This window comes from Ursus arctos, unplaced genomic scaffold (assembly GCF_023065955.2).
Source record: "Ursus arctos isolate Adak ecotype North America unplaced genomic scaffold, UrsArc2.0 scaffold_27, whole genome shotgun sequence".
NCBI lineage: Eukaryota > Metazoa > Chordata > Mammalia > Carnivora > Ursidae > Ursus > Ursus arctos.
This window is the reverse complement of record NW_026622952.1, coordinates 12,437,755-12,454,662: the sequence shown is the minus strand read 5'-3', so window position 1 is coordinate 12,454,662 and position 16,908 is coordinate 12,437,755. Positions and strand designations below refer to the sequence as shown.

The window sequence follows — 16,908 nt, the reverse complement described above, 5'->3', positions numbered from 1 at the left end:
ATACTGTGATTGCTTGGCTTAAACAACAAGCATTTATTTCTCATATTCTGGAGGCTGGAAAGTTCAAGATCAGGGTGCTAGCATGTTTGGTGTCTGGTAAGGACCTTCTTCCTTGTTTACAGGTGAGGATCCTCTTCTTGGTTTGTAGATGACTGTCTTGTTGTTATGTCCTCACATGGCAGAGAAAGAGAAGGCTCTGGTCTTTTCCTCTTCTTATAAGGGTCTAATGCTTTCATGGGGGCTTCGTCCTCAAGTCCTCATCTAAAACTAATTACTTCCCAAAGTCCTTGCCTCCAAATATACTGAGATTGGGATTAGGGCTTCAACATAGGAATTTTTAAGGCCACAAAACATAGTGATCTTTAGGAGATGGCGGGAAGAAAGATGCTGTAGGGTTATGGTAATGAAACCCAATGTGTATATAGCTCCTTCAACATTCTCAGTAATATTTATTTTACTTGATCATTTATTATGTGTCAGGTACTCTGCAGGACAATTCTAGTAAATCATATCTAAGCTTCACAACCCAATTTAAGGTTGATAAAGCTTCATGACCATTTTTAAAGTTGATATTATCTTCTTAATTTTACAAGTGAGGAAACTTCTATGCAGATTAATTGACTTGGCCAAAGTCATACAGCAAGTTGGTGATAGGAATTTAGTTCAGTGTTCTTTGCATTATCTCAACCCTGCTACAATAATTTCAAGTTATTGTCATTCCTGTTATTTAGTTTAATAATACCTTACGACTTTAAACCTTTCAATGTTTTTATTGTGACAGTTTTTTACGTATGAGGTGGTAGTTTGGGGTTAATATAGCATATTTTATTTTAATATAGTTCTTTTTTTTTTAAAAAGATTTTATTTATTTTTTCGACAGAGACAGAGACAGCCAGCGAGAGAGGGAACACAAGCAGGGGGAGTGGGAGAGGAAGAAGCAGGCTCATATTAGGAGCCTGATGTGGGGCTCGATCCCATTACACCGGGATCACGCCCTGAGCCAAAGGCAGACGCTTAACCGCTGTGCCACCCAGGCGCCCCTATTTTAATATAGTTCTTAGAAATTTTAGCCCTTGAGCCCATGTGGAATTAAGTTTTTATATTGCTGTAGGTGTATATTCTTCTAGCTGCATAGTCAGTTATGTTGGTGTCATTTATTAAAGAAGGCACTCTTTTTCTGCGGAATTGAAAAGTCCATTTTATCTTTTAAATTTTTTTTACTTATTTGGGAGACAGCGTGTGTGCACATGCGCTGGAGCAGGGGCAGGGGTAGAGGGAGAGGGAGAGAGAGAATCTCAAGCTGACGCCAGCTGAGCATGGAGCCCCCCTTGGAGCCTGGTGTGGGGCTTGATCCCACCACCCAGAGATCATGACTTAAGCTGAAATTAAGTTGGATGCTCATCTGATTGGGCCACCCACGTGCCCCCAAAAGTCCACTTTATCTTCTATTGGATTCCCACGTATATCTGGACTTATTTCTGGGCTTTCTTCTGTTTTATAGTTCCCTTGCCTGTTTCTTTTCTTTTTTTTTTTTTAAACTTAAATTCAAGTTAGTTAACATATAGTGTATTATTAGCTTCAGGGGTAAAATTTAGTGATTCATCAGTTGCATATAACATCCAGTGCTCATTATATTAAGTGACCTCCTTAATGCCCATCACCCAATTACTCCATCCCCTCTCCTTTGCCTATTTCTGTTCTAATTCCATGCTATCTTTTTTTTTTTTAAGATTTTATTTATTTATTTGACAGAGAGAGAGAGACAGCCAGCAAGACAGGGAACACAAGCAGGGGGAGTGGGGGAGGAAGAAGCAGGCTCCCAGCAGAGGAGCCTGATGTGGGGCTCGATCCCGGAACGCCAGGATCACGCCCTGAGCCGAAGGCAGACGCTTAACGGCTGCGCCACCCAGGCGCCCCTCCTATTTTCATTTTTAATTGGATATTACAGGTATAGAAAAAACTGTTGACCTTTGGTAACTGATAAAACATTTAGCTGTTTTTTAAAATTTTCTTATTATACCATGGTTGTCTTTTGGGAGGATCTCATGGATTTTGTAGGTCCGGAAACTCAAAATAAAATGTTATTTCTTCTGTTTGTACCAAGTGTGGCAAATACTACTGGAGGATTACTCAGAAGCCCTTGTCTGCCTTCTTCTCCTTGTCTACCTCTGTGTAAATACTGGGAAAGCCAAATACTCATTTTAGTAGAATTACTGGATCCTAAATCATTCTAGTCAGTCTACCAGAGGAAAGATATTTTAAATTTTGGTGGAAAGTTGTCAGTCTTTATATATTCCTGTTTTCTTTCAACTGTATTAAGGTTGAAATATGTCAATGGAATTTTAGGCATCATGACAGGCTCTCACTAAATTCTTCAGTATGCCCCACCCCCTTTTTAAAAAGGAACTTTTCCCCACAAGGTAAAAATAACATGACCCCTGACAAAATTAATCTTAATTTCTTAATATCAGCTAATTACCCATTCCATATTCAGATATCACAGTTGTGCCTGAAACGTCTAAAATAGTTGGTCCAAAACCAGACCCAGTCCAGGTCTGTGCATCCCATCAGATTGTATTCTCCCTTAAGGCTTCTTAAATGTAGAACAAACAGTCCTTTTTTTATGCTACGGCTTTGCTGAAGGAGTTGGGCCCATTGTCCTTCAGAGTATCCTACCTTCTGGGTTCTGTTTTAGCTTGCTTTTTTTCTTCCCTGTTTTTCTCGGAGACTGGATGTTAAGTCCAAAGGATTGATAAAATTCATGTTAAATACTTTTAGGGATTACATCATAGTAGATGGTGTAATATCAATTTGTTCTACCATTATTGATACTAAGATTAACTGGTAGATTAAAAGTGGCTTTATAACCCTTGTGAAGTTACATTTTTCCAGAAAGCACTTGAGTAATGTTACTTGGCACCATGCCAATATCCAGTCTCTTAATGATTTTAAAACTAATGAATCCTTGTCTGAATCAGTTTCTTTGGGCATTATAAAATGATGATCTATTTTTCTAATTCTGTCATTTCTTCTGCATTTATTAGCTGTCATTCTTCAATAAAGTTGAGATTTCCATTATCACCTGAGGCTATTTCAGATTACATTTCCTGGTAGAAAGTCAGAATAAAGATTTAATTTTTAATCTTTAATTACCAATTTTCAGAGTAAGGAGGTAGATAGCAGCTTTTAGTGACAAATGAGTTTTTGGCATTCTCTTCGAGTATCATTATGGACTCTGGACTTTCTTTTTTTTTTTTTTTAAAGATTTTATTTATTTATTCGACAGAGATGGAGACAGCCAGCGAGAGAGGGAACACAAGCAGGGGGAGTGGGAGAGGAAGAAGCAGGCTCATAGCGGAAGAGCCTGATGTGGGGCTCGATCCCATAATGCCGGGATCACGCTTTGAGCTGAAGGCAGACGCTTAACCGCTGTGCCACCCAGGCGCCCCTGGACTTTCATAGATTGAACATAATTTGATCAATTACAGTCTTTATCTTGCTGGTCTTTTTCTTTTGGTGTCTTAAGAAGAATTCTGCATACCAGGATCATAAACATTCTGTTGTGCTTTCTTCCAGTATTTTTAATTTGTTGTATGCTTTATGTTAAGTTTTTAGCCATCATGGATTAATTTCTGTACATGGTGTATGATGATCCATTTTTCTAATCCTCTGCCAATATTATACTGTGTATGCCACTTTAGGTTTAATAATTCATTTTGATATATGTAGTCCAAATTTACTTTCTTTGTTGTTACTGGTTTTCAGCTGTCTTTTTGTTATTGATTTTACATATTATTATATGTTTTACGTTATATTTCTAGTTTTATTGCATTTTGGTGAGAATGTGGCTGATGAATCCCAGCTTAGTTGCATTTATTAAGTTCTTTTTTTGGTAAATAAGTATAAATACGATCTGTATCTGCCAATATGAGGGAATGTCCACGATGTATAATTAAGTGGAAGAACCACTTGAAGAATAATGTGGACTGTATATTTCAGTTTTTATTTTTTTTATTTTTATTTTTTTTTTTAAAGATTTTATTTATTCATTTGACAGAGATAGAGACAGCCAGCGAGAGAGGGAACACAAGCAGGGGGAGTGGGAGAGGAAGAAGCAGGCTCCTAGCAAAGGAGCCTGATGTGGGGCTCGATCCCAGAACGCCGGGATCACGCCCTGAGCCGAAGGCAGACGCTTAACGACTGAGCCACCCAGGCGCCCCATGTATATTTCAGTTTTTAAAGCAATTAACTAACAAAACCCAAAACAACTCCTGTATCTGTGTGGGTAAGCGAGAAAAAGGTACTTATCAGGTCATTAATTTAGGTTATCACAGAAATGTGAAATTTGAGTAAGAGTGGGTTTCACTATTAAAAAAAATCATGAAATATATATAAAGATGAATAAATAAAACATACACGAATAGTTTAAAGAAGAATAAAACGAATATCAATGTAGCCCCATTTAGTTAAGAGAAAACATTAGAACAATTCTACATGTTCCTTTTTAAGCACATTTCCTTTCCTGGAGGTAGCTACTTAGCTGAATTTTGAATGAATAATTTTTTTACTCCAGTTTTTTGACCCATGTATGTGATAAAACACTAAAAGTTTTTGAAAAACTGACTAGCTATTTTCTTAGCACTGTATAAAAAGTTCAGGTTTCCTGAGATTTTTTAAGTGCCCCTTCTGGGAAAATCACTGGGGAAAGACAGGAAAATAGGACTCACCATAATTAGGGCATCTGTTGAAGGCTCTAGTGGTCCAGTATCGAACATCTGGCAGAAATATGGTCAGAGGGGCACCTGGGTGGCTCAGTCGTTAAGCGTCTGCCTTTGGCTCAGGGCGTGATCCCAGCGTTCTGGGATCGAGCCCTGCATCGGGCTCCCTCCTCCACTCGGAACCTGCTTCTTCCTCTCCCACTCCCCTTGCTTGTGTTCCCTCTCTTGCTGGCTGTCTCTCTGTCAAATAAATAAATAAAATCTTAAAAAAAAAATGGTCAGAAGTAGGTTGCTCTTTATCTTTTTTATAAGGTTACCATAGTCTCTCTGTTGCACTCAAGAATAGGATGAAGCCAGAGTCTGTGGTGTGACATCAGTGTCCTCAGCTGATCCCAGGTAGAAGGACATGGGGGGAAGAGGAGGAACTTCCATCAGCTCAAGGTCAAGACAGAACACATACAGATAAAAACCACAGCCAGGTTCACCTGGACATTCTTTCCTTAGGTTTAAAAAAAGGTGGTACGTAGCAGCAGGGAATTTTGCTGGTAGCCCTTTTGAGCAGTACTCTTGCAGTGTGGACTTGTTACCCTCTGCCTGACCCATGATTGTCATCCTGCTGTCTTCACTTATCATTCTCCTTGGGATTCCCTTTGTCCCTCTGTATGCCATTACTGTTTCTTTAGACCTCTGGTTTTTATGTCTTTCTCTTTGCTTTGTTTTTTTCTCTTGGTGAATATCCTTCATTATCTTATTGAGAATTGATACCTGGGAAGTAAATATTTTGAGACCTTTCAGATGTCTGAAAAATCTACCCTCTTGCTTGAGTGACAATCTAGAATTCTACACCCACTTACTTTTGAAAGTATTTCCTATAACAAGAGTTTTAGTAGGATGACTCTTTCCTATGTTTGACAATGTATTTACTATCTGTTCAACTGTGTTCTTCTCGTTTTAGACAGAATATTGTTGCGGGACGTAAAAGCTCTTACCCTGCACCATGACCGCTATACCACCTCTCGTAGGCTGGATCCGATCCCACAACTGAAATGTGTTGGAGGCACAGCTGGATGTGATTCTTACACCCCAAAAGTCATACAGTGTCAGAACAAAGGTTGGGATGGTTATGATGTACAGGTAATATTCATTATGTTGATGACAGTTGAACTGGAATTTTTATTCAACAGTGTTTATCGGGATATTATTCAGTATTTTTGGGAAAGTCATAGAAAATCTCAAGTTAAATATATAAATATAAATCAGTTATTCATTTTCTGGAAGAACATCCTCCAAAAGAAATGAACTGATTTTAAAGCCTAGAAACATTCACTGTAATTTTCTTCTAAGACATTAGTAAATTTTCGAAACTTTGTACGGGTAGAGGATCTCTGCTGGTTGTCATTTTACTGTCGTTCCTCAAAGAATACCAACCAACCCTTGAGAAATAATGTTAACATGCTCAGGAATCATAGGCTGTTCGGAATATAAAATGGTGTAAGCTGTCTGGCAGTTCCTCAAAAGGTGAAGCATAGAGTTACTATAGTTACTACCAGTCATTCCGCTGGTATGGAAGAGAATGAAAAATACATGTCCACACAAAAATTTGTACTTAAGTGGTAGTAGCAGCATTATTCATAATAGCCAAAAAGTAGAAACATCCTAAATGTCCATTATTGATGAATGAATAAACAAAATGTGGTATATCTATACAGTGGAATATTATTCCGCCATAAAAAAGAACAAAGAACAGGTAATGCTACAACATGTGTGAAAACATTATGCTAAATTAAAGAAGCCAGTCACATATTGTATGATTGCATTTATATGAAATGTCCAGGATAGGGAAATCCACAGAGACAGATTGGTAATTGCCCAGGGCTGGGAAATTTGGGAGGAAGTGAGTGACTGCTAATGTTTATGAGATTTCTTTTTGGGGTGATGAAAATAGACTAAAATCGATTGTGGTGATGGTTTCATGAACTGTGAATATACTAAAAACTATCGAAATGGGTGAATGTATGATAGGCGAATCATATTTCAATAAAGCTGTTATAAAAAATAAAATAGCATATCTGAAATTTGGGAGAGGAAGATAATTGGCCAAAAAACTTACAGAAACACATAAGAACAAATCAGATCTATTTTTGCTTGTGTCTCTTTAATGCTGTTGAAGAAGCACATTACCTATTTTTCTCAAAATATAGTGAGGGAATTTAAACTCAGACTTTTTTAAAAAAGATTTTATTTTATTTATTTGAGAGAGAGAGGTGGGGGGAGTGGACTTTTTTTTTTTAAGATGGAAATTGTTGAGGCTAGCATGAATTTTTTTTGTATTTTTCTAAGTACCTTTAAAAAAAATATTAAGAAATGGGGCGCCTGGCTGGTTCAGTCGGTGGAACATGCAATTCTTGATTTTGGGGTTGTGAGTTCAGGCCCCATGCTGGGTGTAGAGATTACTTTAAAATTTTTTTTAAAGAGAATTACTTATAGGATTGACCCTGGGAAGTTAGTCCATGATGTTATAAAATTTGTGCAAAAAGTTTTTCTCAGAAGGTTATATATTATCTCTGATGCTATATGTAGTTACCAGATACTCATATATGATGCTGATTTTTGAGCCTTAACTTAAAAAAAACCCCTCTATTTTTATTTATCTTTATTTATTTTAAATGATTTATTTATTTTAGAGAGAGAAAGAGTGAGCGCACGTGGTCATAGGGGATGGGTGGTAGGTCAGAGAGAGGGAGAGAGAGTCTTAGGTAGATTCTGTGCTGAGTGCAGAGCCTGTGGCGGGGCTCCATCTCATGACCCCGAGATGATGACCTGAGCCGAAACCAACAGCTGGTCGCTTAACTGACTTTGCCACCTCGGTGCCCCCAAAAACCTCTATTTTTAAAGAAAACATCTTGAACAACAGTGGCAAAAAGTTGACATTTAAAAATTTTGCTTAACATTTACAATTGTGGAATATTTAATATGTACGAAAGAATTGCTTACATGTATATGTAAGGAATAAGGAATAGTAATAAAATAAACACTCAGGTATCTAGTACCTAGCTTTGAAGTCCCTAGGTTACCTTCCCTCCAACACAGAAGTACTCATTCTTTTGAATTTTATCATTCCCTGACTTCATTTTGCAGTTTTATGACAGCTAGATAGCCCAAATAGTACATATTAAATGAAAAAAAATATTTTGATTCTAATAGCCTATTTCTATTTTTCTTCACAGTGGGAGTGTAAGACCGATTTAGATATTGCATATAAATTTGGAAAAACTGTGGTGAGCTGTGAGGGCTATGAATCCTCTGAAGACCAGTATGTATTAAGAGGTTCCTGTGGCTTGGAGTATAACTTAGATTATACAGAACTTGGCCTGAAGAAATTGAGAGAGTCTGGAAAAAACCATGGCTTTAACTCTTTCTCCGATTATTATAACAAGCTATACTCCCCAGATTCTAGTGGCATCAGTGGATTGATTACCATCGTAGTACTACTTGCTATTGCTTTTGGAGTTTATAAATTGTTCCTTAGTGATGGTCAAGATTCTCCTCCACCATATTCTGAGTATCCTCCAAATTCCCATCGTTATCAGAGATTCACCAACTCAGCAGGACCCTCTCCCGCAGGCTTTAAGTCTGAATTCACAGGTACGTTTCCCTAATGGCAATAAGTAGGGTAGATGCCAGGTAGAGAATCTTGTGCTGGTTTCTGAAATTGAAAGTGGTGGGATTGGGAAACCAAAGCAGATTTGTCTTCTCGTCTTCTATTTTACCCTTTCAACGTCTTTACCTCTTCTTCTGTGTAAGGGTAATTGTGATTACTATTTTAAGGTGGCATGATTAAATTATAAATCATCTTAATCAGAAAAACTTGATCAGATTTGGTAATAAGCATTTACCTTGAACTCTGTCTCATACCATACACAAAAATGTATTCATTAAATACTATAGGTCTCAGCATAAAAGGTAAAACAGGTTTCCAGAAAACATAGGAAAATATTTGTCATGATCATGTGATAGGCAAAAATTTCTTAGAATATAAAAAGTTCCAGCCATAAAGAAAAGATGAATACATTTGACTTTATTTAAGAATGTTTAGCCGTCAAAAGACAACATTAACAGAGTGGAAAGGCAAGCCACAGACTGGGAGAAAATAGTTGTAAAATGTTATTTCCAACACAGGGTGTGTATCTAGAATATGTGTGTGTGCTGCCCAAGTGAGCCCTAGAATATGTAAAGAACTCTCCCACAAACCTGAGGAAAGACACACAACCCAGTTTTTAAAATGGACAGAGACTCGAACAGCCATTTTATAATAGAAGATATCCAGATGTCCCGTAACAATATCAAAAGGTGCCTAGCATCATTAGTCTTCAGGAAAATGCAAATTAAAACCACACTGAGTTCATTATTAACCACTATATAACCACCATAACTGCTAACATTGAAAAGGGAGAGTACCAAGTAAGGTAAGGATGTAGTCAACTGCAACTTGATGGTAGGAGTTAAATAGAAAGCACTGAAGACTATCACTGCCTCCCCTATGACCCAGGAGTTCCATTCCTCGATAAATACGCAAGAGAAATGATGCATTTGAACGCAAAAAGACACACACAGAATATTTTCATAGTTTTATTCATAATAGTCAAAAACTGGAAATAGCATGTACATAAACATAAGAATGGGACAAATTGTGATTTTTTTCATGCAATGGAATACTATAGATCAGTTTAAAAAAACAAAACCAAAAACTGATAAAATGCAATAATGGGGGTTGACTCTCACAGACACAGTGATGTGTCAGACCTGGAAGAGTACCTAGTGTATGATTACGCTCATACAAAGTTCAGGAATGGGTAAAACTAAAGTATAGTGAGAGAAGTCAGGGTAACGCTTATTTCTGCCGTGGGTGGGTGTCTATTGGGAGTTTTCATGAGGGAGCCTTCTGGGGTGCTGGAAATGTTTTACTGATGTGCGTAGTGGTTACATGCATGGGTACATATGTACAAATTTATTATGTTATTCATGTGAGATTAGCACCCTTTCCTTTATGTATACTATACATTAATTAAAAAAAAACTTCCTCTGAGCAGAAGATGCTTTTTGGTCTCTTTAAGATCTGACTTCCCAATCGATAGAAATATCTGGCTGCTGCCTCCACTTGGATTCCTCCATTAGACACTCAAGTACAAGCTCTTACAGATGTTCATAATACAAAGAAGGAACTCCCAGTGGGGTCATCTTCCAGTAGCTGATCCTGAGAGAGCAAATGTGACTTTACAGGAGGGAACTACCCCCTTTTTAAATATATCCCTTTTTTTTCATGTCTGTGGTAAAGGTGCTCCTTAGTTATAAATCAGTATTTTATGAATACACTTTTTTAAAAAAGATTTATTTATTTGAGAGAGAGCATGTGGCGGGGTGGAGAGGGACAGAGGGGCAGAGGGAGAGAGAACTTCAAGCAGGGGCACCTGGGTGGCTCAGTCGTTAAGCGGCTGCCTTTGGCTCGGGTCATGATTCCAGGGTCCTGGGATCGAGCCCCGCATCGGGCTCCCTGCTTTGCTGGGAGCCTGCTTCTTCCTCTCCCACTCCCCGTGCTTGTGTTCCCTCTCTCTCTAGCTGTATCTCTCTGTCAAATAAATAAATAAAATCATAAAAAAAAAAAAAAAAAGAACTTCAAGCAGACTCCCTGCCGAGTGGGGAGCTCGATGTGGGGCTTGATCCCATAACCCTGAGATCATGACCTGGGCCGAAATCAAGAGTTGGACACTCAACTAACTGAACCATCCAGGCGCCCCTTACCATTTTTTTTTTTTTGAAATACACTTTTTGAATACAACTTGTTTATGAGTCGAGGGCTGAGTATTATTAATAAACAGGACAAATGAAATAATTGAAATGCCATGTTATTTTTGGTTTTATTTAAGTAAGGATACCTAATAAGTCATTTTTTATTTCTAGGACCACATGGCGCCGCTCCTGGTTTTGGCAGTGCTTTCACAGGACAGCAAGGATATGACAATTCAGGACCAGGGTTCTGGACTGGCTTGGGAACCGGAGGAATATTAGGATATTTGTTTGGCAGCAATAGGTAGGCTTTGCATTGATTTCACTTGCCCTTTAATTCCACTTTTCTTTAGAGGCTTCTTTGTTCGGTTTGCAGTTTGACTGGATTTGGTTTTGTTAACGAAGATAAATTATGGTGACTTTACCCTATTAAATCAGGTTCTCTGCTCTATGGGCTTTCATCAGTATTGTGTATGTTGTTTTCTTTCATTGTGTTTCTTCTTCCAGTGTCATCCTTATAGAGATCATGAGATAGGGAAAAAGGCTGTTTACTTAACAGCTGAGAAAATGAGAAGACAGGAAAGAACACGGCATTTGAGGAACAGTTAGCAGTCTGGTTTGGTAGGAGAATGATAGAGAAGCAAGGCTGAAAAGGGCTTGGAGCCAGATTTTGGGGTGTCTTCATATTATTGGTAGTTTGATTTTAGATTTTGTCTGAGTGCGAATTCTGGGAGAAAGAGTCTCTTCTTCCTGTCACTCTGCCCCCCATGGCAGTGACTATACAATATCAGAAATATAAAATAGTATTTATTTCATGTTATACCAGAACACTGCGGAAAAACACTCGATAAAGGTATTTTTTTCCGAGAGTATAGGAATAGGAGGATATTTAAAAGTCACAAGAAAAATGCCTGATACGCTTTTATGTCTTAATAGAGCAGCAACACCCTTTTCAGACTCGTGGTACTACCCGTCTCCTTCGTACTCTAGCACATGGAGTAGCCGTGCTTACTCACCCCTTCGTGGAGCCTCAGGAAGCTATTCGGCGTATTCAAGCTCAGAGACAAGAACCAGAACGGCATCGGGTAAGAGTGAAAACATAGAAGTTCCTATTATGTAGCCGTGAAGTACAGAAATAGTTTTGGAACTTAAGAAAATAGTTATTAACTTTATATTAGCAATCATAATTTTTTTGGCATACCCATCAGAAATATTAATAGCATAATTAACTGAGATTAAAATATAGTTCAGATTCATTCTTTCCTCTTACTTCTAAACATTCTTTAAAAATCAAACAGGGATTTGGTTTAGACTCACTTCTACCACTAACCAGGGTTTTACTTTGAACCTTCCTGAACATCGGTTTCCACATACGTTTACATCTGTGACCTCTAGGCTTCTTTTGAGCTTATCTAAAATGGAATTTTCTAGGTAGATGTTTGAACTTTTAAAATTCAGTAAAACTCAGTAAATAACTCAGTAAATCCATACTGTAAATAATTGTCAAAAATACGGTGGTCATGTTTATTGCTATTGTTAAGAGGAAATTTTATAAAAAGCAAAGATATAAAAAACGAGAAAGTGTTTGTTTTTAAACACCCAGCTGATGAGCAGAGGATGGGATGACATGGGTAATGAAGTAGTGATGGACTGCTGTGGATTGGAGTCGTCCTCCTCAGCAGGGGGTGTCATGGAACAGAGGGTAATTCTTGATATTGATAGAAGACTTGTTTAAATATGTTTTGAAGTGTAAGGGTGAATTTCTCATAGTAACTGGTGTGAACATCATTTGACACAATCACTTTGAAAGACTGTTTGGCATCACCGACTAAAATTAAGCATAAACATGTTCAAGACCCAGCAGTTTCACTCGCAGATATATAGCAGCAGAAATGCATACACTTGTACACTGGAAGATAAGTACAAGAACGTTCATGGCATCTTTATTCCTAATAGCCTTCAGCTGGAAAAAAACAAAACAAAACAACCCTGTATCCAGCAGCAGTAAACGAGATGAATACATTGAGTTATGGCCATACAGTGGAATGCTGTGCAACAGGGAGAGAGAATAAACAGCTGGATGCAATAATGTGGGTAGATCTACCAAATATAAAAAGAAAAAAAAAGAAGCCAGACACAAAGGAATATATATAAATATGATTACAACATTCATATTTTATAAATATACATGTTTAAAAATAAGCAAAGCTAACCTATGGTGTTAGGTATAAAGTGTAGTGGTTACTTTTTGGGAGGAAAAGGGGATGTAGTGATTGGGAGGATATATAAAAATATAGCTAGTAGGACATAACATAAGAAAACTCATTCTTAGTGGAGACAAAAATTGTAAAAAAAAAAAAAAAATATCAACTAGAAATCTTTGGGACTTATATGAAGAAAATCATTAAACATTACCAAATAACCTAAAGGAAAACCTGAAAAAAAATGGACTTTCCAGGTGGGAACACTTGTCGTCTTGTAAACTGTCAGTGTATTTGCCTGTACGTGGGTGGAGCAGGGTGAAGGGGGAGTCGACTACGTGACGTTTACCATTGAAAGCCGGAAACTTGCCCCTACCGTATTTCTGTTGCCGCTCGGGTTGTGACAGGTAGCAGGGCATGGCTGGCTCCATTGGCCTCTCTGCGTTTTGGCTTAGACTTTGAGTATTGCCCATACCACTTTGGCCCCACCATAGAACACGTGTTCTTTGGTTTCCTGACTGTGAGTGATTGGCAAGCAGCATGTCTTTGTCTAGTCAGTTTGATGCCTGGGTGACCGGGAGGGCTGTTGTGGGTGGTGAAGCACTGTCTGCACAGCCCCGGTCCCCACTACTTGCCTCCTTCCCTTGTGTCGTTTTATTCATTTGTTAACAATAAATGTGTTCCTGTTGTAGTTTTATAAGCAATGCCAGCTCATTTTTAAAAACCAATGTAGGGGCGCCTGGGTGGCTCAGTCGTTAAGCGTCTGCCTTCGGCTCAGGGCGTGATCCCAGTGTTATGGGATCGAGCCCCACGTCAGGCTCCTCCACTAGGAGCCTGCTTCTTCCTCTCCCACTCCCCCTGCTTGCGTTCCCTCTCTCACTGGCTGTCTTTCTCTCCGTCAAATAAGTAAATAAATAACATCTTTAAAAAAATAAAATAAAATTTTACTCTTCTCATTTTAGGATATGGTGGTACCAGAAGACGTTAAGCGAGTAAAAAGTTGAAGTCAAACACTGGATGCAAAATTTCTGAGTTTTCATCACTTTAAAAAAAAAAAGCTACCTGCTAACACCTGGGGAAGGGGAATATATAAAAGTTGTGTGGTTTTTTTGGTCCTATATTGCTTTTTGTGCTCTGTTACTTGAGACTAACAGTTGATTTGTGAGAAAATGCTTCTGTAGAGAATTGTATGTTACTGTAATGTTCAGTTGTGTTTTACAGTTTCTGAAAGTGATGATTACTGCGGAAAGCTGAAAATGTATTAATTTCTAAAACCTATGACATCATTAAGAATGAAGGCTTCGTGACCATTATACACTGGGTACCGAAAACATCAATCTTAACATGGCTTTAGTTGATGAGTCATTACCTTATAAAAACGATAATAATCTATTTGGTATCCGTGTGGTGTTTACTGTTCTTCAAACATTTAAACCAAGCTTTGAATCACCAGTTATACTTATCTGTATGTTCTGATCACTTTTGAGCTCAGGAGCTTTGAATCCTTCGGTGGTGGTGGGGTTCAGTTAAGTGAGAATGACCTTTTTTTGGAAAAGGTGGAAAATAAGTATCTAGAAAGTTGTTGCGAATGATTTGTGTATTGACAGAGGTATTCATTTCTTAAGTAAAATTTAAATGCCTCAGCAAAGGTGTTTTACTAGCAAAAGCATGCAGTTCCCTGTGGGCTCTCCAGTGTTGTGTAGCCACCTGTTCCAATCTTACATTAAAATGACAGGAAAAATAAAAACAAGGGGTTTCATTCTTATTCTTTCTACCAGCCTTGACACAAATTGATGTTACTTTTGGACCCTTTTCCTTCAAGGGTTCATGCAGAAGCTCTGTCTCCCTAATTTCCCGTGGTAGTCTTGCCTTAGCTATCAGTCCCTCGGTAATTGCCTTCAAAAAAGTAATTCAGAAATGGCGTGGAAGGAAGCCTCTGCTAAAACATGACTTACAAACAAACAAGAAAGAAATCTCCAAGCCTCTGAACTCTCAAAGATTGCATCATCTGTCTTAGTTAAGCTTTGCAACCTGAGAGTCTCATTTTTGCCTTTTGGGAATCATTTAAAAACAAACCTTTGAATATTAAAATGTAATTTAGGGACTAGTTGAAGGAATATTGTGAACACAACTGCCCTTTCCTCTCATCAGTAAAACTTGGTAGAAATCTTAATTTATGTCACAGAGGAAACAGTTTTTATGTTGCACTAAATCCTTACCCCATTTCTCCTTAGTAAAAGGAGAGGGAATAAAAGAAAATCCAGTTTATTGCCTTTCCCCCCATTTGCTTATAGTGTTTTGGGTTTGAATTTACTTTTTACTACAGGAGTCGATAATCTTGAACTGAGTATGTTTTACTTGAAGAGCCATGTAAAAAAAATTGTTAATTTAAAACTGCCATGGATTGTGCCAGCAATAGTGATCTGCATATACAATTTGCTGTTCTTTTTTTAATGAAGGGATTTTTTTTTTTTTAATTGAAGTATAGCTGCCACACAATGTTAACATTAGTTTCAGGTCCGATTTCTATTTTTGGACGCATTATTTCCGGTCATTGGAATTTTAAGAAAATAATGAATGACTGTGGAGTTGACTAAATCGGTGGCTTTAGATTGCTTTCAGGAGCACTAGAGGTGTTCTTTGAGGCTCTTTGAAAGACCGCCTGGAGGGAAGGAAGGGAAAGAAACTGGCTGCATAAGGCTCAAAGATCCTCTGCCCCCAACCTCCACTAGGGTTCTCCTTCTCTATTGTTGCGTGTTTACATTTTCTTGTTACTTGTAGAAAAGATTCTGAGGTCTCACCTTCAAAATCTAAGACTCAGAATGAAAGACAGTACAACTGGGTCCCATCAGGGATGACACCAAGGGAAAGTAGGTCCTGAAGTGAGCTTGGTGGACCTGGTTGGGTGGGCATGAAAAGGAGAAAGGAAAGGTGAGAGGGGCTTTATGGTTGTACTCACATGAGGGTTCAGCAGAACTTCAGATGTTAGGGTGGGATTGCTGGTAATTGAACCAGTTAGGTGTGTTTCTGTAGTTTCATGAATGCTTCTCTCTGAAGCTCCTTGATCTCTTGGATTCTGATCCCTGTCCTCCAAGGCTAGCTTAAGTTTATCTACTGTTTTTCCATAACACCTTGTACACACTTTTATTATTGAACTTAGTACATTTCGCTGTAACTACTTCTTAAGTGTAGATCTTTCTTACAACTCTGAGCTCTTTAGGGAAGGAGGCCAAATATTACTTCTTCCTGCCCCTTGCAGCTAGGGCGTAGTCCTGTGACTAATTCTGTCAATATTTCTGTCAGATGTGCCCTCTAGGTCTATGGAGACAATGGCACAAAGACCTCAGGACAGTTAAGAGATTATTCCCAGGAGTGATAGAGTAGTCAAAAGATTTAGCGGAGGTATTGGTGAGTGTCTGGTGGTCCTTCCTAGGGAGACACGTTAACTGGATGGTTGCTGTGGTATGTGCTGGCTGGGTTGTGTGCTGCCTGGATACCCATGCCTGAAAACCTGCCACTTCTAAGCCTGGTTTTCCAGCCTTCCCTTTGGTTCTTTGAGCTAATTAATACAAATATTAATAAATTCCTTTTTCTGCCCAATTTAGTAGAGTCATTTTCTGTTCTTTGTTACTAAGAACCTTTTATGTATGATGAACTTCCAAAGATTCTTTAATTGTAAGCAACAGATACTGGCTAATTGTAATAAAACATTGTGGTTCACTCCTAACTCCTGTTCCTCCCTGCTAATTTGTTCTCTAAACAGTGGTTCTCAACCTTGAAGGAGCATCCGAATCACTAGAGGGGTTTAAATACAGATTGCTTGGCCCTACCCTCAGAGTTTCTGATTTAGCAGGTATAATGGTCAGTTTTATGTGTCACCTTGGTTAAGTTATAATTATTAAACACTCTTAAAGATATTGCTGTGAAGATATTTCATAGATGTGGTTAATATGTACAATCACTTGATTTTAAGTAAAGGAGATTATCCTTGGGGATCTGGGTGGGCCTGTTCCAGTCAGTTGAAAGGCCTTGGGAGCAGAACTAAGATCTCCTGGAAGAAGGATTCTGCCTGTGGATAGCAGCTTCACTCAAGAAATGGCATTTGCCCTTCCTAATGGTTTGCCCTATGGACTTTGGACTTGCTTAACTAGCCCTTAACAATCGTGTAAGCCGGTTCCTTCCAATAAATCTCTCCATATACATCT

General features: G+C 38.3%; 1 protein-coding gene across 3 annotated transcripts in view; it reads left to right on the top strand.

Moving 5' to 3' along the window:
* SARAF (store-operated calcium entry associated regulatory factor) overlaps positions 1-16,908 on the top strand; it is a 26,119-nt gene extending 9,211 nt beyond the window's left edge. For 2 of the 3 annotated variants that reach the window (XM_057303572.1, XM_026508364.4), the window contains exons 2-6: positions 5,674-5,852; positions 7,946-8,363; positions 10,677-10,806; positions 11,439-11,587; positions 13,666-16,908. In XM_057303572.1, coding sequence (XP_057159555.1) covers positions 5,674-5,852; positions 7,946-8,363; positions 10,677-10,806; positions 11,439-11,587; positions 13,666-13,691 — 902 coding nt within the window. In that variant the 3' untranslated portion in view covers positions 13,692-16,908. Of the gene's footprint in view, positions 1-5,673; positions 5,853-7,945; positions 8,364-10,676; positions 10,807-11,438; positions 12,630-13,665 lie in introns of those variants that run through there. The other variant, XM_057303571.1, reaches the window with a different exon arrangement.